Source organism: Balaenoptera borealis, assembly GCF_965194805.1.
Source record: "Balaenoptera borealis genome assembly, chromosome: 16".
NCBI lineage: Eukaryota > Metazoa > Chordata > Mammalia > Artiodactyla > Balaenopteridae > Balaenoptera > Balaenoptera borealis.
This window is the reverse complement of record NC_138872.1, coordinates 31046836-31070939: the sequence shown is the minus strand read 5'-3', so window position 1 is coordinate 31070939 and position 24104 is coordinate 31046836. Positions and strand designations below refer to the sequence as shown.

Here is a 24104-nt window from a genome sequence, read left to right as displayed (position 1 = left end):
TGCGGCAAGCGGGGGCTATTCTTTGTTGCAGTGTGCGGGCTTCTCATTGTGGTGGCTTCTCTTGTTGCAGTGCGCAGGCTTCAGTAGTTGTGGCACGCGGGCTCAGTAGTTGTGGTGCACGGGCTTAGTTGCTCCGCGGCATGTGGGATCTTCCTGGGCTAGGGCTCGAACCCGTGTCCCCTGCTTTGGCAGGTGGATTCTTAACCACTGTGCCACCAGGGAAGTCCCCCCCCACTGGTTTTTGACAGCTGGAAACGCTTATTGATGATCTTTATGGACCCCCGAAACCTCAGGCCAGACCAGCTGGGCCACCACCTACTTCTGGATGAGGGGAGGGCAATTAGATGGATTCTGCCAGCCCCAGGCAATGGATTTTTTGAATGTCTGATAAGAATGTTTAGCCGTTTCTCAAACTGTAGAGGAGGAAACTAAGAGGAAGAGGGGATCTGCTTTACTGAGAGTCCAGGTGGGCTGAGCTCGAGTGGCTATGGTTGCCCTAGAATTAAGGAGACCAAAGTAGGGCAAGCCTTATACTTCCATCCCCCTCCACCTCCCTGGGCCATCTCAGAGATGGCTTGCCCCATGTGGGTCACCAGACGGCCTCCTCCTCCTCTGTCTGCACCAACCCCCATCCACAGTCTTCTAACAGCTACTTTGGTGCAGTAGGACACCAGTCTCCTACACAGAGCAGCTGGGCTTTTCCCTTGTAACCCATCACCCAGGGGCATGTCCATGGGCAGAAAGTTTGGCCCCTTTCTTTTAATTAAGTGTTTTTAGGCTTATCCTTTTTACCTGTCTGGTCTTGTAATCCCCACATTGGCTCTAAGTAATAACAGCCATAGCAGACTTTTGTGTGGCACTTGATGTAGGCAGGCCCTATTCTTAGTGCTTTACATACACCAACTCATTTGATCCAATCCACAAGCCTTTGAAGGAGGGACTTTACTATCCCCATTTTGCAGATGAGGCACTGAGATCAAGTAACTTTCCTGATATTACACTTGTACTGAGTGAGGTGTGCATGTCCATAAATTTCAGCCTGTTTCATCCCCTCCCTTGTGTATCCCCTTCTCCCCCATTCCTTCAGGGTCACCAGAGAGACTGTTGGCCCACACCCTCAGCTCCCAGAGGCCATAATCCCAGCCCTGCTTACCTGATATAATCCAACCTTGGGAGCTCCCTTCCCACCCTGGTTGGATGATCTCCTTCCCTGGTATTTCCAATCCCAGCTCAGGAGGCCCCCGCCCTGAGCCCTCCCCTCAGGGAGCCCCAGGCCCCATGTCTTGGCTGGGCTCCAGAAGGACTAGGCAGTGTGTGATTCGTCCTTTCAAACGGCTGCTCTTCCTGCAGGGCTGAGAGCCAGGAGGCCCCACGAGGCAGCTCAGGCCCAGCCACGTGAGACCCTTTCCCCTCCCGCTGCCCCAGGCCCAGCTGACTCAGAGCCTGGCAGCTTCAGTCACCACCCCTCCCAGGGGTATGTGTGCTGGTATAGACTGGGTGGGGAGGAAGCAATCCTGGCAGCACTGCTCGGCACCCACATTCCCATGTGGGTTGGGTGGGAATGCTTCTTAGCTTCTGTCCCATAACCAACTGTCTACTTTGAACAATAGGCTGAATAACTTCATGTCATCCAACATTCTCTCAAGGCATGAATTTTAAGGCTGTAGAACAGCAACTTCTCCATCATTGCTCAACTTCCCTCTCCTGATTGTTTCCAGATTCCACATGGCTATAGACCTCCTTGTCTAAACATCCTTCCTTTCTGTACCACCAACAGTTTTATTGCTTCTGGAAAGTAAGGTGCCTGTGTGTTCAATTCCAGGGATAAAGACTTTTTAAAAATCATGTTTTCTAGGTGGTTGTGAGCTATTGTCACTGGAAGACTCAAGCCAGTGATCTACAGTCAGTTAACTCCAAAGAGTCACTTTAACTTTTTTCAGAATCTGACTTGAGAAACAATTAAGACTAAGATCAGTATTTCAACGTAGGAGAATCAGAAAACAGGCTGGAACTCCTGCTACTGCCACATCACAGCATGTAGGTTCAGCACTTGACAGTTAACAGAGCTTTTTGCTATAAATAACCACATTTTCTGGTTGAGAGAGAAATTAAAATTTACCAATCTTAATGAAAATATGGAGCAACAGAACTCTCAGACACTGCTGGTAGGAAGGTAAGTTGGTATAGCAACCCTTGGAGGACTATGTGGAAAACACACATGCTACAAGCCAGCAATTCCACTCCTGGTATAGTTCCACCACAATTTGAAATAGTCCCAAATTATTCATTGAGGGCAAAATGAAAATGTCCTATATCTTAATTGTGGTGGCAGTTACCAAACTGCATTCGTCAAAACTCACAGAACTGTATACACAAAAGGGTGAATTTTACCTTAATTTTTAAAAGATTTAAAGGCCAGGGAATTCCCTGGTGGTCCAATGGTTAGGATTCGGCACTTTCACTGCCATGAAAGTGGGTTCAATCCCTGGTCGGGGAACTAAGATCCACGTGGCATGGCAAAAATAAATAAAGGCCAGAAGAAAAAAATAGAATGAATAATTCAATTTAAGAATATATCCATATAGCTGATTTACTTTGTTATAAAGCAGAAACTAACACACCATTGTAAAGCAGTTATACTCCAATAAAGATGTTAAAAAAAAGTCAAAAAAAATATTTCCCAACATTGACTATTGCCTTTTAAAAATTATTTGCAAATTTTCTAAGTAAAAAGGAATATCCCACAATTTAAAAAAACGAATATATCCATATAATGGAATACTACACAGCAATGAACAACAATAACTCTTGCTAAAAGAAACATGATGAATCTCAAAATCATTATACTGGGTGAAAAAAGCCAGACACAAAAGAGTATGATTTCATCTCTATGAAGCTCAAGAACAGGCAAAACTAATCTACCATGATAGAGGTCAAACTAGTGGTGACCAGAGTGTGGGTAACTAGGAGGGAGCAGGAGGGAGCCTCCTGGGATGCTAGAAATGTCGACATCTTGAGCTGTGTGGTGCCTCGTCACATCTGTGCTTTATGCTTAAGATGTGTACCTTTGAGGAAATGTCAATCTTTCCCCAATTTAAAAAGAAAACATTTTTAAAATTGTCATTGCAAGTTATCTGGCGAGGAAATCCGATAATGCCCAGTGCCCAGCGATGCCTCCTGACTCTGCCAGGCCTGGCACAGGCTCACTTGGACCCTGCCCTGCACAGCTCTTTAACCATGTGAGTCGGCTGCACGTGGCTGTTCGCAGACTCCTAGCCAGAGGTGGGAATTACTGCCCCGCCTTGGCCCAAGTAAAACAACCTTTAAAACTGGCTGGCAGCCCAGTATTTTAAACCACTTCCTTGCCTGATCCACTCCTCTTTATGAGCATCCAGGAATAAAGTTATAGCTTCTTTTCCTGGTGGAACAGGGGGTTGCAGCACCTCTGCCCCATCCCCGGAAATTCCCAGGGGCAGGGAGGTCTTGGCCCTACCCGAATTGGAGAGGTGAACCCTGGCGCCCCCTCTACCGACCCAGGCCTGCACCTCCCTCAAGGTAGATGTCAGCACCAGGGCCTTCTCTCAGGGAAGAGTTTCGTCCTCGCTTGACCAGGGTCCCTTCCCTGCCTTCCTCTTTCTTCTGTCTCCCCTGCAAAATGAGCTGAATACTGACCTGGTGTGCGTAGAAGACACTAGGTAAAAGTGTCTGGAGCAGACTGACAGCAGCTATGACTCTGATGGGTTATGAGCGGGACAGATGTGGCTGCAGCTGTCAGCACCTGGCACAGTCTGGGCGGTGTTAGACACTCAGCACCCATTACTTTCTCCTCCCCATGTGGCCTGATCCAGATGGACAGAGTGGTAAGAGGACTCTCAGAGCAGAAGCCAGGCAGCCTAGCCCCACTACCTTGGTCCTCTGGGCCAGAGGTGGAAGGTGAGTGGGAGAGTCCTGGGCAGCTGTAATACCTGCTCTGCTTGTATCTGCTGCATAACCTGGGGTAAGTGAATGCCCTCTGAGCATCCAGCTGCCTTCCTCCTCATCAAACCAGACCACTTGAGCACTCAGGGTGGTACAGGCAAGTCTTAGCATAACCGTGCCCAGGGCTCACTCTCTCCCCTCCCTCTACTTCTCCCTCTTTCTCAGGCGTCTGCACAGATATTTTCCCTTTTCTGGGGCAAATCCTCACCCAAATAAAGCTGGCCTTGGTGTCAGCTGCCTGCTCAGTGGAGGGGGCTTCTGGAGGCTTCCAGAATTCCTCTTCCTGAGTAGAAGTCCAGCCCCCAAGATACCGGCCCTCCCACAGGTTGTGCCCTTGCAGGGGGCTCTAGACCAAGAGTGAAGACCAAGCCTTGGAGCGTAAGAAACTTGGGGTGGGCAGGGGGACAAGCTAGAGAGACCAGGTAAGTGTCCTTTAGACCCAGCCTGGGAATCTCAAGTCCCTTCTTATTGCTCTGGCAAGAAATAGCCTGTTTTCCCATCTGCAAAATGGAGCAAATAATCATGACAAGGTAGATGAACTTTGACAGAAAGCAGTAATGACACCTGACATGTGTGTGCACTCTGTATCAGGCAGCATCTTAGTTGTACATTTGCAAAGGATTCCCTACAATCACAGCTCATGGTTGAGGGGGAGAGTTATTTGCTGTGGTATTCTGAGAGGATTTCCTGACACACCCAGGTTTGGCCTGGGACTGGTTCTCCCAGATTGGCCCTTTCCCACTCTCTTGATCTTGAACTTGGCACCTCCTAGGTGGTGGAACCTCTGCTGGGTGCTGGGGATACTGAAAGGAAAGTCATTTCCCTGATAGGGCAGGGAGGCTTCTGGGAGGAATTAACATTTGAAACCGAATCTTAAAAGAGGAAAAGCAGATTGGGGAGAGCATTCCTGAGGATAATACAGCAGATGCAAAGACAAGGAAATGTGAACAACAACTCTGTTGCTGGGATTTGATTCAGCAAGAGGTGAGGAATGAGGCTGGGGAGGGCCTAGATCCTAAAGGGCTATGAGACTTTTAAGTTTATCTGAGGGCAATGATGAGCCACTGATAATTCTAGAGGAGAGAACTGATGGCATCACTCTTGCCTTTTTGGTGCAGAATTTAGGAAGGGTGAGCCCAGAAGTGCTTGAGCAGCCAGATGAGGGAAATGGGGAGGCTGAATCCAAAATCTTGGCAAGACTTGGGAAGAGGGTATGAGGCCACCTTCCCAGGAGTCTTCCAGCCTCAATCTGCTGACTTGCCCCTGCCATATTCCACCATCAGTGTCTGCCGCAGTCTTGTCAAGGGCTCCACAGGACACATGCTGCCTTACTCAACTTGCTCAGTGCTTTATTGAACCAAGACCCTACCAGATGACTCATCAGGGCCTTCAAGAAGCCCTGCCCATTTCCTGAGATTCAGAATCCAGAGGTGGCTGGCCTTGGTTTAGCTGCTTCCATGACATTTCCTTTTGAATATCTCCAAACCTTAAAGTGTAAAGACTTTGTCCACACAGACACACGTATACTCCTGCTGCAGGCTGTCATCCTCACTGAGACACTTTCAACTCAGCGGTTTGTGGACAAGGCATTGTGCATCCGTGGCCATCCATCCATCCACTCTTCCATTCGTCCATCTGTCCATCCATGACAAGACAGCAGCAAGTTCTGACATGGTTCAGGTCCCAGGGTTCACAGCAGTGAGGGCTGGGCTTCCAGTGGGCTCAGGATGCAGGCCTTAGCCCTCACCCAAGGGCCTCCGCAGATAATAACATCCCTTTCTGAGGCAACAGAAGCCAGGGCCAAGTGGGTTATGAAAGTTTGAGTCTTTAACCCCAACTGGGCGGGGGAACCTAAACCTTAGCCTGTGACTATCCTGAGATGGGCAAAAAAAAAAAAAAAAAAGACAAATCAAGCATACAGATAACACTGAAACAGGAAAGAGTAAGAGCTCATGTCTGTGCTGGAGGTGTTCATATGGAGGGACAGGAAAGAGGAAAAGAGAAAGGGGAACATGGCGCACACACTCAGGAGTGCTGTCGAGGGCCTGGGGCACAGTGCTGATTCCTAGGGCAGGGAGGAGTACAGCTGTGGCCCATCCTAGGGGGCTGTAGCTTTCTCTCAGCCTCATACATACAAACAAAGCCCCTAGAAAAAAGGGGGCTTTTCTGGATACAGGAAGACAAAGGGTTAACCCAAACAATAAAGAAAAAAAAAAGAGAAAAGGCTCCTGCTAGACACAAAATACTTCCTTTGAACTAGACTTAATCCAATTTCACTAAGTCAGCAGGCTGGACTCTTCCAGGGGTGCCAGGGGTGGGGGCGTGGGTGTCACCAGGATACGGAGTATGACTGGAGTGAGACAGGGGATCAGCACTGGGGCAGACAGACAGGACACCCTCACCATCTTTCGCCCAGACAGCAGACCCTCAGCCCTGTAAGCCACCGGGCAGCTGACGCCCAGGCCGCACAAAGCAAGAAAGGCGGGTGGGACAGTTGCCAGCACTTCACTGGTCCTGCAGGCGGCTGCAGAGCTCCCGCCGGCTCCGCTCACCAGCCCAGCTACGCGTCTTGAGGCGGAAGGTCTTCAGCTCATCCTTGAAGGCCTCATGGTTCATGGGCCGGTAGTCCTGAGGCTCACAAAAGGTCTAGGGCAGGATGGGATGGGTTGATCAATACGGGGAAATGGGCAACTTCCAGGGTGGAGGGGGGACCCACTCCTCCCTACTCCTTCTCCTAGGGCTACCGCCTGGCCGAGCCCTTTCCCTGTAGCCCAGCCCTCCCACGGAGGCTATGGCCACCCCCACCCATGGTACCGGGTGCTGTGGGAAGAACTCCCTGTAGCCGCCTTTGAGGATATACATCTCAGGATAGTAGAGGCTGGGGTAGTCGTTGGAGGCTCTGTCCCGTTCCCGGATGAAACGGCACCTGGGACCAGCAGGGGTGTGTGGTTCAGAGCTGGGCGTGCAGTGGGGTGTACATCAGGGGACTTGGTCCCTGAGCCCACTCCTTTGAGGGCCTTGGGGAACCACAGAAGGCTTGAGTGGAGGAATGTCAGCCACAAGAACACTTTTAGATCAGTCTGGCTAACTGGGTATAGACGAGGTTGGGGAGATAGAAGGAACGAAGCAAATCAAGGGGGTTCTGTGTCCAGAAGACAGTTGCACAATCTCTGTCAGAGACATTTCTCCTGGGCTGAGAAAGGGAGGCAGAAAGGAGAGAAGTGGACAAAGTTCAAGAGGTAGATTCAGAAGGTCTGGACAAGGCTTGGTGAGGAGGAGGTGGAGAGAGGAAACGACGATTGAACTCTGGAAGGGTCAGTGTCACTGAGGACTGGGACAGGGCCCTTGGACTTTAAGGACACTGATGGAGACTTAGAGTTAGGTTTTGGGGGGGAGGGGCGGCAATGGACAGAGGGTAGATGGGAGGCCTGTTGGGAAGGACAGTGAGAAGGAGACAGGAGGAGGGTGCCATGCACAGGGAAGCGGGGATGAGGTCTGCTCCAAGGTATCAGGTGAGACAACAGGTCTAGGCCCAGAAGGGGCCATGGCTGGGCTTGGGCCTCTTAGCCATTGGATGGCTCCAGCACCCGCAATCCTGGGCGAGGAAGGTCAGGAGCAGCACTAGCTGGCTGGGCGGAGCTGGGACTCACATGCGGGGCCCCCGCTCAGATGAAAATTCACAGTGGAAAACGAGGATGATTCTCTTGTCCAGGCTACAGGGTGTGATGGGGCTCTGTAGCAGGAAGGTCTCAGCATCCCTTTCCAGAGGCAGGTTCACAGCAGTCTGCCGAAGGAGCCAGAGGTCAGGCCACAGCCCTAGGCCTGGGCGGGAGACCCTGCCCTATGCGGTCCCCATCTTTCAAATGAGTGACCCCACCCCTCTTGAGGGGCAGAATCCCATGAGAGGGTGCACCCACCCCCTACTGATTCATCCTCCGGGCAGAGGAAGGATAGAACTGGGTGAGTCTTCAGGGCCTCTCCCGTCACCCTGCCTCACCTTGATGTGCCCGCCTTCATACTCGTAGGGGTATCTGCAGTCCACAATCACAAACCTCTCCACGATGTTGCTGAACTTGCCTGTCAGCAGGGCCACCATCTGTAGGAGGCCACGGAGGTGGGTTCCAGCAGTTCAGGCTGGCAGGCAGGGGCTGACCCATGCGCGTAGCCTGACCCCAGGGGAGGTTAACAGGCAAACAGAAGTCCCAAATGCACCAGAAAATAGCTCATGCCTGCATACCGTTTCTGGTGAGATGTACTTGAGGTCTTGGTGCTTTCCATCCACAGTCTGTAGGAGAAAGGCCTGAAGGGAAGAGGAGAGAGAGGGAAGAGAGAAAGTGAGATTGGTAAGATGGAGAAGATGGAGTTTTTTCCCAAGCCCAAAGGCCACACCTGCTTTGACCTTCAAATTCAGCTCTGGTTCCCATAGCAACCAAGAGAGGCCGCTAGGGTCTGATCCCCAGGGAACAACCTTTCAAGGGGAAATGAAGATGGGGAGAAGAGATGAACCCCCATGCCTCCTGCCCCCATGTTTTGCCAAGCAAGCCCCAGGATGAGGCCCAAAGAAGTTCCAAGCAAGATGTTATGGTTTGGAAATGTTTTCCAAGGTTGAGACACCACTGATGCCCTGTACAGATTTGGGTAGAGTCAGGCTATCAAGGAGAGTGAGAGAGAGAGGAGTCTAGATGAGAATAAAGGATAAGATGCAAAGGACAAAGCGAGGGGCCTCTGGGGAGAGAGGGAGTTGCTGAAGCAGCTGCTGGGCTCAGGGGCCACAGTCAGTAAGGGATCGAGCCTCCTGAGGGATCCCACTGCTAGTACCTTGGAGTAATCCCCGATCAGTTCTCGGTGGTCACTGTCCAGGATGTTCTCAATCTCGTCATGACACAAGGACTTTGAGCGGAGAACGCGGGCTTTCTGTGAGGCAGGTGGCAGCCAGGGTCAGGGGTGAGGCTGCCCCTCAGTGCCCCGTCTGGCTAGGACCCCCCTTCCCTGCACCCTGTCCTCTGCCACAAACCCGGCTGAGAAGGACTTGCAGGGTGGACTTGGAGGGTGGCAGCTCAGCCCTGCCAAGCCCAGTCCCGCCCTAGAAGGAGGGCACTCACGGGTTCCTCAGCCTCCTGCTGCTCCTCCTCTGGAGGGGTTACGCTCCGTCTCCGCTTGCTCTGTATGGGCAGGTCCCTGTCCTGGGGCCGCTCCAGCCTCTTGAGGATGGGCCGGATCACGCTGCAGGGCATGGATGGAGAGCGGAAGAGCCGCTGGCACTTGCTGTACATGATGAGGTCCTGGCAGAGGTGGCAGGTCTGGGGTCAGAGTTTCCAGCCCCTGCTCTCCACCCCAAATCCCACCTGGAGGGTAGGGCCTCACCCCTCCAAATTCTGAGGGGCCTCTCCAGAGGCTCACCTGCTCCTTTTCCTTTTCTGAGGTCTTGACCAGCGGGGCACTAATGAGGCTCTCCATGCCTGGGGGGACTACATCATCCTCCTGAGGCCAAATCAGCAAGGATATGGTTACATTCGCAGGCAAAGGTCCAACCTCTAAGGCCCCGAGTCCTCCAGGACAGCCTTCCCAGTTCTCCCAGCAAACTCCAGGCCAGCAGCCCTCCCTGACCCTGCTCACACCTCCCTCGCTTTGCCTGAGCACAGGGCAGCCCCCCAGAACTAGGAAGCTGCAGGGCCCCACTCGCTGCAGGGGCTTGCATAGAACTGTGAGAAGTGTGGCCATGCAGGAGGACCAGGCTTCCCTCTGCCCTGCCAATCCGCCCTTCACTGCAGCACCAGCCACCTCCTCTTCTCTGATTGGCCAGAGGTCAGGCTGTGACTCAGTTACCTCCAATTCTTCTTCTGACATTGAAATGAGGTCATAGTCTTGCTGTAGGAGCTCAGAGCTCTCCCCTTTTCGGAAATCCCAGGGAGGGAGAGGTAGGGGGCCTGACAGGGCAAGGCTGTTTACCTTTAAGTCACTCTCCAGGATATCCACGAATCCATCATCTTCCTCGGCAGCCCCCTTGGTTGGGGTCAGGGAGAAGCAGCATCGGGCCAGGGGAGTCAGTTCCTCTACTTCCATCTTCCGCTCAGGGGTGAGACACTGTGTGGGTGACGAATAGACACAGATGACTCAGGGGTGGGGCCCTGAGGCAGTCCCCACCCCAAACTTTCTGAGAAAAGTTTCCCAATGCCTCAGGGCTCAGGATCACCCTCAAGTCCCCCAGGCTGCCTTCACAGGCACCGGCCCTGCATGCATGCCTGCCCTGCATGGGTCAGCTCTCCTGATATACCATCAGGTCGGGAGCCGAGCTTGGCCTCTGGGCAAAGGCTTCTCTGCGGCTGGCCCACTCTGCCAGGGCATGGGTGTGGCTGGGATGTGTGGGCTTCCCCGGCATCTTGAAGACAAATCCATCCTGCGGGCAGTACAGGGAGCGGAGGGGGTGCATGATCAAATGCCAGAGAACCATCCCAGCAAGCCCCCTTCTCTCCCTGGAGTGCTCCCACTCTGGCCTTCTGGAAGCGCACATTCTCTTTGTCCTCCCTAGAGCTGTGGGCAGCTCGGCCACATGCTTCACTCTTCCTCCAGGTGCCAGGCGCTTGGGAGTTGGTGATGTTCCGTAGCACAGGGCTGTGGCCCAGAAGCCTCCCCTAGAGAGCCAGGAGGGCAGCAGGTACAGAAGGCTGCATTCCTCTGGTGCCAGCCCAGGCTCTACCTTCTCCCATCCCTCCTCCAACTCCCCCAGCTCCCCTGTCCACCTCCAAAGCCCCAGCTCCCACAGCCAGACCAGGGACACCCAACCGATTCAAGTCTACCCTCTGGGAACCAACCCCAGGTCCCTCCTGCCCCTCCACAATCCTGGCCAGCAAGCCCGAGCCTCCTGATGGGCCTCAAGGACACTCACCGGCAAGGACTGGAAGCGTCGGATAGAAAACTGCTCACTGCAGAAGGAAACAGAGACACCTCAGGGCTGAAGAGTTGGGCTGTGACACAGAGCATGCAGGGTGCCCCTCCACCACAGAGCCCTGTGCACCCCTTCGGGAGGACCTGGGAAAGCACCCTCCCCGGGCCTACTCCACCCACACGGGGCAGGGGAGCCTGCGTGAGGAAGGCCCGAGCACTTACTTTCGAATAACTCGGCTGGCTGCCTGGATGGCCTGTTCAAATCTAGGAGAGAGAAGGGTCCCATACAACCCAGCTCCCCTCATAGCCCATCGCCCACCCCCAGCATTAGGTTTTTAGTCCACAGGGCCAGGACCAGGGCTCAGGCCAGGGGAAAGAGGAGGGAGGAAGAATGCAGACTATCAGGGGGCCCAGGTATAGGGGAAGGGGAGATGAGAGGCAGCCTGGGATTTTAAAGGCTGCCCTGAATGGAGGAGGCCTGGAGAATGGCAGTGACAGAGACAGCTGGGGTAGGTTGCAGGGTGGCTGAGGAGTTACCAAGGCAACAGTCTCACCAGCCTGCCCATAGGCCTTCCACCTGTATGCAAATCACCTCAGCAGGGCCATATGGCTGCCAGGAAAGGCATCCATCCATCCCATGATGACAGGCCTTGTCCTGACAATGTGGATGTCTCCAGGGCCTGGATGCCAGAAAGGCTGGGCTTCCCTCCCTTGTGTGGGACTGTCCTGGCTCCTCCAGGACAGGGGCCTGGTTCAGTCTGCTGTACCAGACCCCCTAGTGACAAATGTGCAGGGTCACAACCTCTCCTCCCTCCTGTGGAATTTTCCAGGACCCAGCCTCTGTCCTACCCCCTCCTCCTGCCTTAGAAGAGGCCAGCAGGCAAAGAATTCCAACAGATGTTCCTTCTGAGGCTAGCTATGTTACCAGAGACCACCTGCCAGGCGGGGCTTTTGTGTGTCTATGTACACACACACACACACACACACACACACACACACACACACACACTTCTTTCTGTGTAACCATCAAAGCAGGTGCAGTGGTGGTGGGGGGAACTGAGGGCTAAAGTGTCAGGGGGATGCCCCTGCCCCGAGTGGGGGGTGGCTGTGCCCAGCCAACCTGGCATCAGGATGACCAATTTAATTGGCTTGGTTTTCAATCTGCACCTGGGCCCTGGGGGTAAAGCAGGGACAGTCCTGTGTTACCATCAAAACCCAACCTGCAGTCCCCACACCACCACCCAGTGCTCTCCCCATTTCCTGTTTATGAACAAACCTGCAGCCCAGCCCAGTCTGATCAAAGGCAATGGGAGGAAAGACAGCCACTGCCCTAAACCCAAAGCCATAGTCCCTTAGCCCAGGCCAGGGATGCCCAGCTGTTCCCAGTAATGCCTGACAGCTGCTCTCCCTGCTGGGGCATGATCAGCTGGATGGGAACAGCTGTGCTCTGGAAGGTACTACTCATGCCCCACAACCAAGAAGCAGGGAACTGTGCTGAGCAGAGCCCACCAACTTCTCTACTCCCCCTCACAAAGGGCCTGGTCCAGGGGTTGGCCAGAGGGTCAAATGTCACTGAAACCAGAGGTTACTGATAGGATGGCCAAGGGCCAAACCAGCTTGCAGCAACTGTTTTGTTTGGCCTAAAGTAAATTAAAAACTTTGAATTAGTTGGACCATATTTTCCTACCACCCCAGCCCTGAACCCACTCTAAGCTGCTCCCATGAGAGCAGACCCTTCCCTGAGAGAAGGAGCAGAATTCCAGGACATGGGAAGGTCAATTAGTGCCCCCACTGGGGATCTAGAGAGGTCTGTCTGCTCTCCCAGGCTTCCCAGTGAGTTTAGGGTAGAACTGAGATTCCCCAGGGCAGGTTCCCCCTCCTTGGCAGTGTGGTCCCTCTTCTCTACTCACGTCTGCTCCACCACCTGGGGGTCCATAGGGCTGGGAGAGTCCATGCACAGACCTGGGGACAGAGTGCATTGGTTTGAAAGTGGTGGCATTTCCTGCACTTTCCCCCACCATGTCCCAACCCTATTCAGAAAAGGGAAAAAAACCTGTTGTTATTTTAGGTCTTGACACATTAAAAAATGAAACAAAACCCACCCATGGACCCCAAGGGCTGACACACTGCCAAATCACACAGGGCTCCACTCCCTGTTTACTATGGAAACTCCTCCCTGTAGGCTTTAAACCAGAACTCTGCTAAGCATTTTTCTTGAACTGGTTTAAAATAATCTGTTCTAGAAGAGATAATGGCTTTTTAAAGGAAAAAGTTAAAGCTGAAGGCAAGTGAATGTTATAAAATGACAGACTTTCAGCCCTAATGCCTCCCAGGTGGGGCTGTGGTTCAGGACTTTGGCGCCTGGTTTTAAATAGGTAAGATCTCATCTCCCGCAGAGGACCCCACCCAACACCCGCCTTGCCCAGCCAGTCTGTGCTGGGCGTGGTAAGCCCCACCAGAAGTGGGCAGAGAGAGGCTGCTGGGCCCACCAGGTTGTGGTAAGGATGTTAGTCTGATCAGTAGGGAAGTGGGGAGGCTCAGGCAGCCCCCCAAACTCCCCTGGCACCCCTGGGCCTCACCTGCATCAGAAGATTCAGAGGACTCAGACGACAGGGAGGATTCAGACGCCCGACGGGACAGGGATAGGCATGTGAGCAGGCTGCCTACCTGACTCTTTGGGGTCTCGCTGGGAAGGGAGCAGGGACCCAGGGAAGGAGAAAGGTAAATGTGGGGCTCAAGGGCTGGCCGGCCCATGTTCCCACCAGCCACCCACCTCTGAAGGGCCCATCCAGCCTCTGAACTGTCCCAGGGAGGTGATGGCATCAAGGGCCTACCCTCTTCTCAGGCCTTCTACAGAGACTCTAAGTGTCTTCTCTTTGTTGATTGATACAACGTTCTTCTGGGTGCAGGGGAAGGTGAACTCAGAGCAAGAGCAAGGAGGTAGGCTGGAGGAGGTGGGCTGGGATCATCCTGGGGGATTGTGGGGCAGCAGACAGCCCTGGAGGGCCTTCCCCTAAACTCTTCAGGCCCCTACCCATCCACAAGCCTTTCTGGAGGAATGGCCAAGACTTTGGTCTTTATTGCTCCAAGGACAACCCAGGCTGGAGCTGCAGGCTTGCTTGGGGAGCAGGACCAGAGTTTAACCCCTTAACCCCAGGAAAGAATTGGGGTGGAGGGAACAGGGCCACCCTCAAGTTCCCCCTCCAGACTCAGAATCCCCTGCCTGGGGCAAAATGGTGGAGATTTGGGCTGAGATTAGGAAGGCAGCGTGGTGGAGGTGGGGAAGAGGGTCTCCAGAGGCTTGTGCGGGCCAAGAACAAGTCACCTGGAGGGTGTGAACAGCACAGCCCTAGTCCTGGGCCCCTGAAGCAGTCTCTGTCCCGGATGCCTCCCCATTTGGCACCCAGGCAGGGCTCCCAAGAGGCCCGGGACTAAACCCTAATGCGGGCCTCTCACCCCACACCCAGCATCCTTGGGGCGCCCTACCTGCCGAGCCCGGCGAGGTCGTGCATGGTCTGGGTGAGGGTGGTGACCGGCGAGGAAGCGGCGGCGCGCTTCGGAGACCCCAGGAGGCCATGAGCCCCCAGCCGGAGGCCTGGGAGGTGGCCGGGACGCTGGGCGCCACCGCGCACGCCGGCCGGACTGAGAGTTGAGGCTGCCGCGGGCTCTGGCTGGGGCAGCTCCATCTCGGTGGGGCGGGAGGGCTGGGCGAAGGGCGACCCACAGACGCCGGGCACAGCTGGCCGGGCCGGGGTAGGGAGCCGGCCCGGGGTGGAGGGGGGAGGGAGGGAGGAATAGCAACGGGGCCGGAGCGAGGGAGGAGAGGGAAGCGGGGAGGGTGGGGAAGGGAGGAGGGACGCAGGGACCAGCCACCAGCCCGGGAAGCCTCTGGCAGAAGCTGCCACCTCCACCTCCTTATATATTCGAAAAATAACAGCGGCCGCGCCGCCGGACGCCACCAATGGGGGTGCGGGTTAGAAGAGAGGCGGGACCGGGGGCGGAGCCCGTGTGGTGGAAGGCGCGGAGGCTGGACCAGTCGGGCCTCGCCCAGTTCCAGGCTTTGGGTGGGGTGGAGGAATTAGGGTTTCTCTTACGCCCCTCGCACTCCCTCCCAGCTACGGTTCGAGGAGCCTGGCTTCCCAAGTTCCGCTTCTCAGTATGTGGTTTGGAGCTACACACCCCCCAGCGAAGAGGGTGTGTAGAGAGCCTCCAGCGAAGAGGGCCTCAGAGGATGCAACAACCCCCCAGGGTAGCCTCAGAGGGGCCCCCGCCGTTTAACATCACTCACAAGCACCGGTTGGCATCTTGAGAGCCTCCATTCCCGGAGTCTGCAGAATACAGCTGTGCTGTGCGGTCTGTTTTCGCCATTCCACTTTACAGACGGGGACAATGAGGGGTAGAGAAGTTCATTAACTCGTTCAAGGTCACACGGTTGTGCAGATGGTGGAGTTGAGATTCACCCCAGGCGCCTCTACTCCCGCAGCTTCCCTGACCCTGCGACTGGCAGCTCAGAGCGGCCCCAAAGCGTAATTCCCACGGGGAGCCGCCAGTGTGGGAGGTGGACCCGCGGTGGGGGCTGACACGTAACTGATGGGTGCTTCCGTAGCCTCTGATTAGATGTGATGCCAAGGGATCCAGTTTTCTCCCGCAGCCCCAGAGGATGCTCTAATGGTTGGTCTAGCCATGAGTTTTGGCCGTGAGGGCCAAAGAGGGTGTCAGCAACCTCAGAACCCAGTTATGGAATTATCTCATGCCCACTGACGGTTTGGCTAATGTGGTGCCAACGTTTAATTGGTGTTTCTTTGATCAGGGAGGCTGAATTTGTCACTAGTTTTAACTGAGCATCTTCTAATTATCTGATCACCTCCTAGTGAGCCATCTTTCCTGGACCGTGGTGGGAAGGCTGAAACCAAAAGCGAGTGGGTGGTAAGCTACTCTTGCACCCCATCTCCCCCGGGGAGAGGTGCCCTCCGGCTTGTCGGGTCGCAGCTCAGGAATGCTGGAGCTGCGGCCTTGAGTCCCTTCCCCTGCAACCCCAATCCTTCAGGCCAAGGAGCAGTGGGTGGGGGTGGCAGAAGGGAGGGCCTGGCGGTAGGGGGTTGGGTGGTCCAGGAGACATGTGGAGGAAGGGAATGGAAAGACCCCAGTCCCATCTGAGAGGGGTGAGGAGGGTGGGGACGTGACAAAAGTATGTCTCCCACCCTACCCAAATCTTCAGGGCCCCTCCCCAGAGGCAGTCACTACTATAATGGGTTGCATATTCTTCTGGAGTCAGTCTAAACAGTCCTAGCTAATAGAAACAAAATGGGAGGCACAAATACGAGCCACATATGTAATTTAAAATTTTCTAGTAACCGCATTTAAAAAAGTAAAAAAAGGACTTCCCTGGTGGCGCAGTGGTTAAGAATCCGTCTGCCAAGGCAGGGGACACGGGTTTGAGCCCTGGTCGGGGAAGATCCCACATGCTGCAGAGCAACTAAGCCCGCGTGCCACAACTACTGAGCCCGCGTGTCACAACTACTGAAGCTCGCTTGCCTAGAGCCCATGCTCCGCAACAAGAGAAGCCACTGCAGTAAGTCCACACACTGCAACAAAGAGTAGCCCCCACTCGCCGCAACTAGAGAAAGCCTGCGCACAGCAATGAAGACCCAACACAGCCAAAAATAAATAAATTACAAAATAAATAAATAAAGGAAGGGTGTTTAAAAAACGAAAAAACAAAAAAAAAAGAAAAAGAAACTTTAATACTTTATTTAACCTATTTTAAAAGTTATCATTTCGGGGCTTCCCTGGTGGTGCAGTGGTTGAGAGTCTGCCTGCCAATGCAGGGAACACGAGTTCGAGCCCTGGGCTGGGAGGATCCCACATGCCGCGGAGCAGCTAGGCCCGTGAGCCACAACTACTGAGCCTGCGCGTCTGGAGCCTGTGCTGCACAACAAGTGAGGCCGCAATAATGACAGGCCCACGCACCGCGATGAAGAGTGGCCCCCACTTGCCGCAACTGGAGAAAGCCCTCGCACAGAAACGAAGACCCAAAGCAGCCATAAATGAATTAAAAAAAAAAAAATGTATTTGTAAATTGGCTTAAAAGAAAATAGTTATCATTTCAACATGTTATCAATATAAAAATTGTTAATGAGATGTTTTACATACTTTTTTTTGGTACCAAGCCTTCAAAGTCCAATGTGCATTTTACACACACAGCACATCTCAATTCGGACTTGCCAGAATGTTTTATACCTTGCTTTCTTTTAGTTGATATATTTACTCAACTCCCTAATGCTGAACATTTATTAGCTTTTAAATGATGCAACAGATATGTATAGAATGAATTCCTAAAGAGAAACTGCTGGAAGGAATGGGCCTTATTTATCAAAATCTCCTTTTCCTTTTCCTGAATCTCTTTTTCTCAGTCTGAGTTATTGAAGAACAGGGACCAAGTCATTTACCTCTCCTCCCGTCTCCCAGAACCTTGAATAGGCCCAAGCCCAAGGTTGGTCTCTAACCCCAATATCCTACTTCTAGAGATTTCTCTTAAGAAGGTGATAAAAGTACACAGAGATGTATGTTCATAATAACAATGAAAAATGGAGAGCAAGCTGAGTGTCCTTCAATAGGGAACTAGCCAACAAAGGTGGTTCCTCTATACTGTGCAATACCTGAAGCATTTAAAGAGAACAGGTATTGGGAGGGTAGGGATGCCTGGCACCTGGCAAGCCCAATAATAATTGCTGATTATTGAATGATTACCTATTGGGCTCTTGGAAAATGATCTTTTGGAGAAAGGGTTTCTAGAGTAAAAGAATTTTGAAAGTAATTGATGTAGATATTTATTGACATGAGAAGATCTTTACAATACGGGCTAAAAAATATTATGCCTAGCGTGGTCCCATTAAAAATAATATGCACAGGGGACTTCCTGGTGGTCCAGTGGCTAAGACTCCGTGCTCCCAGTGCAGGGGGCCCGGGTTCGAGCCCTGGTCAGGGAACTAGATCCCACATGCCATAACTAAGAGGTCGCATGCTGCAGCTAAAGATTCCACATGCCACAACTAAAAGACCCCCGTGCCACAACTAAGACCAGCACAGCCAAATAAATAAGTAAATAAATTTTCTTTTTATTATTAAAAAAAAAGAAAAATGCACAGATAAGTATCCTACAAGGGTATTCTCTGAGTGATGGAATTAATGATGATTAAATGGTTTTATCCTAAAAATTTTCTGTATTTGAAAATATCTTCCAAAGAACATAATTTGGAATAATATTATAACATAATAATAATATAATTATAATTTTTAGATTAATTAAAAGAACATGATCTCCATCTGGCAGTTCCTCAAACATTTAAACATAGAGTTACCATGTGACCCAGCAATTCCACTCGTAGGTATATACCCAAGAGAAATGTAAACATATGTCCTTGCAAATAAATGTTTATAGCAGTTATTTATGATTGCCAAAAGATAGAAACAACCCAAATGTCCACCAACTTACAAATGGATAAGCAAAATGTCATATATCTGTACAACAGAATATTATTCAGCCATAAAAAAAGAATGAAGTACTGATAAATGCTATGTCATGGATGAATCTTGAAACATGAAGCTAAGTGAAAGAAGCCAGTCATAAAAGACACATGATATTATTCCATTCATATGAAACCTTCAGAACAGGGAAATCTATAGACAGACAGTAAATTAGTGGCTGTTTAGGGCCAGCCAGGGAAGGGGCAGGGAGTGGATAGGGAGATGATAGCTAAAGGTTATGGGATTTCTTTATAAAGTGATGAAAATGTGCCATCTTTCCAATTCTCCACCTTAGGAAAGTCCACAGTCCACCTTCCCTTCTCTTGGCCTAGGCTGTCCAAAGCTGCCCATGAGGCCTATACCCATTCCACTTACGTCATCACTATTCTTTGTGCCTCTCAGCAAACTTTCCATTTTCCTTTTCATTTTATTATTATTTTTAAATTTTTGGCTGCACCGCACGGCATGTGGGATCTTAGCTACCTGACCAGGGATCGAACCCGCGCCCCTTGAAGTGGAAGTGCAGAGTCTTAACCACTGGACCACCAGGGAAGTGCTCCTTTTCATTTTAAAGAGCCTGTAGTACTTGCTATTGAAGAAAACTTGGAAAATTCAGCAAAGTAGAAAAAAAAAAAGCTCATCCATAGTCATTTCACCCAAACAACCATTGATTATAAGTCAGGATGGGTGGGGAGGCAGGAGGACATACACGCACATGGATGAAACCTCCAAAACTGTAGACTTGGTTTCCTGAAGGTTTGTGGGAAGGAGTCCTCAGCCAGGTGGTCCTACATTTACTTCTGCACAGCGACCTCATACCCATTATGGGCCAAGCATTGATCTGGCTCCTAAAGGAAAAAATCTCCCAAGTTTTCTTCTGGACCTTGTGATTGGAAGGATATTTTTTATGTCTTGAGGTGGGGGAAGGGGGAGAAGCTCTCTCTAAGCAAGACACAAAATCCAAAAGCAATAGAGGAAAAAACTGACAGACCTGTCTAATTAAAGATTAAAAATTTCTCATATCTGAGATTCCCTAGGCTAAGTAAAAGGACAGTGGCAGACTGGGAGAAAAATTTGCAATATACTTAAAGATTTTATGTCCAAAGCATATGAAGAATTCCTAAAAGTCAACAAAAGATAAACAAGGGCAAAAGATATGACTAGAAAATTCTCAGGCTTCAAATGGCCAATACACATATGAAAAGAGAAATGCACACTAAAACAGCAGTGAATTATACTTTCTTCCCTTGGCTTCCAGAACAGTATATGAACTTGAATTTCCTCCTACTGCCTCAGCTGCTCCTCCCGCGTTTCTTGTTAGTTCTTTCTTGAGCCCTTAACCTTGGAGAACCCCAGCACTGTCTTTGGTGCTATTTTCTTCTTCGTCTACACCCATTTTCTTGAAGCCTCATCCAGCCCCAGATCCTCAGCCTGTCCCTCTGGGTCACAGCCTTCCTCTCTGCCTACTCCTCAGGCTACTTTAAGATTTTTTTTTAAAAAAACACTGCAATTCATTCATTGTTTTAAGAATTTGTCATGTTTATGTGTTTGGTGGAGGAAGAGGTTTCAGGGATTTGTATGTATGTATGCTTATGTACATACATGGCATTATTTCTGTAGGTGCAAACACAAACATTTATGGCTAAATGCATGGAACAGCACAGAAAGTGACACACCGAGATGTTATCAGTGTTTATCTATGAATTGTGGGATCATCATCAACCAGATTTAAAACTATAGTGTTGCTTATAAAAATAACCTAAATGTGTAACAATAGGCCTCATCGATTAGTGTTCAACCATAATTGGAACAATATGCAACAATTAAAAAGTTTGTTGGCAGTACTTTATCAGTAAGGCAATATTTTCATCACTTGATGCCAGGTAAAACAGCAGGAGATGCCAATACACAGTCTATATCGTCTGATGCCAGGTTTATGCGATAAATTTTTAAAAAGAAAACTGCAGCGGCTTCCCTGGTGGCGCAGTGGTTGAGAATCTGCCTGCCCATGCAGGGGACACGGGTTCGAGCCCTGGTCTGGGAGGATCCCACATGCCGCGGAGCAACTAGGCCCGTGAGCCGCAACTACTGAGCCTGTGCGTCTGGAGCCTGTGCTCCACAACAAGAGAGGCCGCGATAGTGAGAGGCCTGCGCACCGCGATGAAGAGTGGCCCCCACTTGCCGCAACTAGAGAAAGCCCTCGCACAGAAACGAAGACCCAACACAGCCAAAAAAAACAACTGCATGCGCCTAGAGAAAAGACTGGAAGTAAATGTATCAAAATGTGACCTGCGCATCTCTCCAGGTGTTGGGGTGAAAGGTGCTTTTTAGTTTCCTGTATTTTTCAGTTTCCGCAAAAAACTTGGGTTATTTTTACCTTAATAAAATAAAAAAGACAAAACATAGTTGTTATTCTTTATAAGCAACAAATCGCTGCCCACGCAGTGCAGAGGCCGGGCACAGCGCCCCGGCCCGCACCGTTGCCGGCGGGTCACCAGACGCCCGAGCGCTAGCGGTTCAAGCAGGCCGAAGCGCCCCCGCGCGGTCGGTCCGGGACGGGGAGGAGGGTGGGCACGGAGGGCTGGAGGCGGTGCCGGGCGTCCCCGCGCTTCCCGCGAGATCCCGCTCTGCCCGCTCCGCCCTGCTCGCCGCGCTCCCAGCTGCCCGCGCCGCGGCACTTCCTGCCTTCCGCTCCCGCGCCTCCTGCCCTCGCCCGCGCCCGCCGCCTGCCGCCCGCCGCCCGGCGCCGCGCCCGCCGGCGCCCCCGAAGGTGCCCCCGGCCCGGCCGGGTCGCCGCCCCGCCCGCCGCCCCGCGAGCCGCTTTGTCTCGGGCGGGGCGAGCAGGAGAGGCCGCCAGGTGCCCCCCGCCGCGGGCCCGGGCCCCCCGCCCCGGGGCGGCGGCGGTGGCGCCGGGCCCCGGGGCGGGGGGCGCGCCGGGATGGGCCCCAAGCGGCGGCAGCTGACGTTCCGGGAGAAGTCGCGGATCATCCAGGAGGTGGAGGAGAACCCGGACCTGCGCAAGGGCGAGATCGCGCGGCGCTTCAACATTCCGCCGTCTACGCTGAGCACCATCCTGAAGAACAAGCGCGCCATCCTGGCGTCGGAGCGCAAGTACGGTGTAGCCTCCACCTGCCGCAAGACCAACAAGCTGTCTCCTTACGACAAGCTCGAGGGGCTGCTTATCGCCTGGTTCCAGCAGATCCGCGCCGCCGGCCTGCCGGTCAAGGGCATCATCCTCAAGGAGAAGGCTCTGCGTATAGCCGAGGAGCTGGGCATGGACGATTTCACTGCCTCCAACGGCTGGCTGGACCGCTTCCGCCGGCGCCACGGTGTGGTGTCCTGCAGCGGCGTGGCCCGCGCCCGGTCGCGCAGCGCTGCCCCCCGGCCCCCAGCGGCGCCCGCCAGCCCGCCCACGGTGCCCTCGGAGGGCAGCGGTGGGGGTACCACGGGCTGGCGCGCTCGGGAGGAGCAGCCGCCGTCGGTGGCTGAGGGCTACGCCTCCCAGGACGTGTTCAGTGCCACTGAGACCAGTCTGTGGTACGACTTCCTGCCCGACCAGGCCGCGGGGCTGTGTGGCAGTGATGGACGGGCACGCAAGGCCACCCAGCGCCTGAGTGTCCTGCTGTGCGCCAATGCCGACGGCAGTGAGAAGCTTCCCCCACTTGTAGCCGGCAAGTCCGCTAAGCCCCGTGCAGGCCAAGCCGGCCTGCCCTGCGACTACACCGCCAACTCTAAGGGTGGTGTCACCACCCAGGCCCTGGCCAAGTACTTGAAGGCCCTGGACACCCGCATGGCTGCAGAATCTCGGCGAGTCCTGCTGCTGGCTGGCCGCCTGGCTGCCCAGTCCCTGGATACCTCGGGCCTGAGGCATGTGCAGCTAGCCTTCTTCCCGCCAGGCACCGTTCAGCCGCTGGAGCGTGGAGTGGTCCAACAGGTGAAGGGCCACTACCGCCAGGCTATGCTGCTCAAGGCCATGGCAGCGCTAGAGGGCCAGGATCGCTCAGGCCTGCAGCTAGGCCTTATGGAGGCCCTGCACTTCGTTGCTGCAGCCTGGCAGGCTGTGGAACCTTCGGACATAGCCACCTGCTTTCGTGAGGCTGGCTTTGGGGGTGGCCCTAATGCTACCATCACTACTGCCCTCAAGAGCGAGGAGGAGGAAGAGGAGGAGGAGGAGGAAGAGGAGGAGGAAGAGGAAGAGGAAGAGGAGGGTGAAGGGGAGGAGGAGGAGGAGGAAGATGGAGAGGAAGAGGAGGAAGTGGGGGAAGGAGAGGAGCTGGGGGAAGAAGAGGAGGTAGAAGAGGAGGGTGATGTTGATGACAGTGATGAAGAGGAAGAGGAGGAGGAGGAGAGCTCCTCTGAGGGCTTGGAGGCTGAGGACTGGGCCCAGGGAGTAGTGGAGGCTGGTGGCAGCTTCGGGGGTTATGGCGCCCAGGAGGAGGTCCAGTGCCCTACCCTCCACTTCCTGGAAGGTGAGGAGGACTCTGAGTCAGACAGTGAGGAAGAAGAGGAAGATGATGAGGAGGAGGACGAAGATGACGAAGATGATGATGAGGATGGTGATGAGGTGCCTGTACCCAGCTTTGGGGAGGCCATGGCTTACTTTGCTATGGTCAAGAGGTACCTCACCTCCTTCCCCATTGATGACCGTGTGCAAAGCCACATCCTCCACTTGGAACACGACTTGGTCCACGTGACCAGGAAGAACCATGCCAGGCAGGCAGGAGTTCGGGGTCTTGGACATCAAAGCTGAGCCACTGGGCCTAGCCATGCCCCCAACCCGGATGTGGCAGCACCAGCCCAGGGCAGAGGACTCTCTGGGCAGCTGTTGTGGATGGAGCCAGAGTGGGGAGCCCCAGATCCTTTAGTGATGTTCTCCTGGTCTTGTGACAGGCCCAGTCACCTCGGTAGGGCCTGGGGCTGGTGTCAGCCTCACTGCCTGCTTATTGCCTCTTTCTCAGAATCCTCTTTCCTCCCTATTTGCCCCTGGGCTTGGGGGACCAGGTGGGGAGGGTGGGGAGCTGTCCGGTGCTACCACACCGTGCCATCAGTGGACTAGGCCACAGTAGCAGCCAGGGATGGACCCTGGAAGCTCCTGGCCAGAGAGTGCCTCTCCCCTCTGCCATCCACACCAGGTCTTTGGTGGGGGGGACCCCAAAGCCATTCTGGGAAGGGCTCCAGAGAAAAGTCCAGCCTAGGACCCCACAAGGCTGGCAGCCCCGCATCCCTGCCCCGAGGCCGCCTTGAGAAGCACAGTCTAACCGCAGGCTCCTGGGCCTGCCTCTGCCTGCTTCCCCACTTCCCCAACCCCTTCCTCTGGCCCAGTCCATGTTACTTTGGCCCTTGGTTTTCTTTCCAGATTGGAGGTTCTCAAGAGGCTCTCCAGAGGAGTGGTAATGGGCACTTCCCTTGTGGGCAGCTGCAGGCCCCATGCCTCTCCTCCCTCTCTGGCAGGGCCCTATCCTGGGCAGGGGTCCTGGGGCTGGGCCCAGAGTCCAGCCATCCAGCTGCTCCTTTCCCAGTCTGAATTCAATAAATCTGTCCACCCCCCTTTTGTGGGAGTGGACATTTTAACAGCCAAGGGTGCATCCTTCATGGTCTGGGCTTGCGTCTGTCTTGGGGACACTTTCTTTCCTGGTTCCCTTTGGTCCTTGCTCTGGTGGGACAAATGTTGAGAGAGTGGCTACAGCCCAGGCCCTGACCAGGGTGAGGGGCAA

General features: G+C 53.4%; 2 protein-coding genes across 3 annotated transcripts; one reads left to right on the top strand and one right to left on the bottom strand.

Moving 5' to 3' along the window:
- Nucleotides 1-5302: 5302 nt before the first annotated feature.
- Nucleotides 5303-14785, bottom strand: CDC25B (cell division cycle 25B). 2 transcript variants are annotated; one of them, XM_082359082.1, is made up of 16 exons: nt 14350-14785; nt 13443-13549; nt 12774-12825; nt 11086-11127; nt 10865-10901; nt 10488-10610; nt 10253-10375; nt 9928-10062; nt 9379-9459; nt 9081-9260; nt 8797-8892; nt 8216-8278; nt 7976-8074; nt 7629-7762; nt 6793-6904; nt 5303-6624 (listed from the first exon to the last, which is right to left on the bottom strand). In XM_082359082.1, the coding sequence occupies exons 1-16, from the start codon at nt 14547-14549 to the stop codon at nt 6484-6486; spliced, it is 1725 nt and encodes a 574-aa protein (XP_082215208.1). In that variant the 5' UTR covers nt 14550-14785; the 3' UTR covers nt 5303-6483. The 2 variants fall into 2 exon arrangements, with proteins under 2 accessions (XP_082215208.1, XP_082215209.1); XM_082359083.1 differs by lacking the exon at nt 13443-13549 and having other exon boundaries at nt 14350-14781.
- Nucleotides 14786-21227: 6442 nt separating this feature from the next.
- On the top strand, nt 21228-23788 carry CENPB (centromere protein B). Its single transcript, XM_082359077.1, has one exon. The coding sequence runs from the start codon at nt 21329-21331 to the stop codon at nt 23138-23140; it is 1812 nt and encodes a 603-aa protein (XP_082215203.1). The 5' UTR covers nt 21228-21328; the 3' UTR covers nt 23141-23788.
- Nucleotides 23789-24104: the final 316 nt, after the last annotated feature.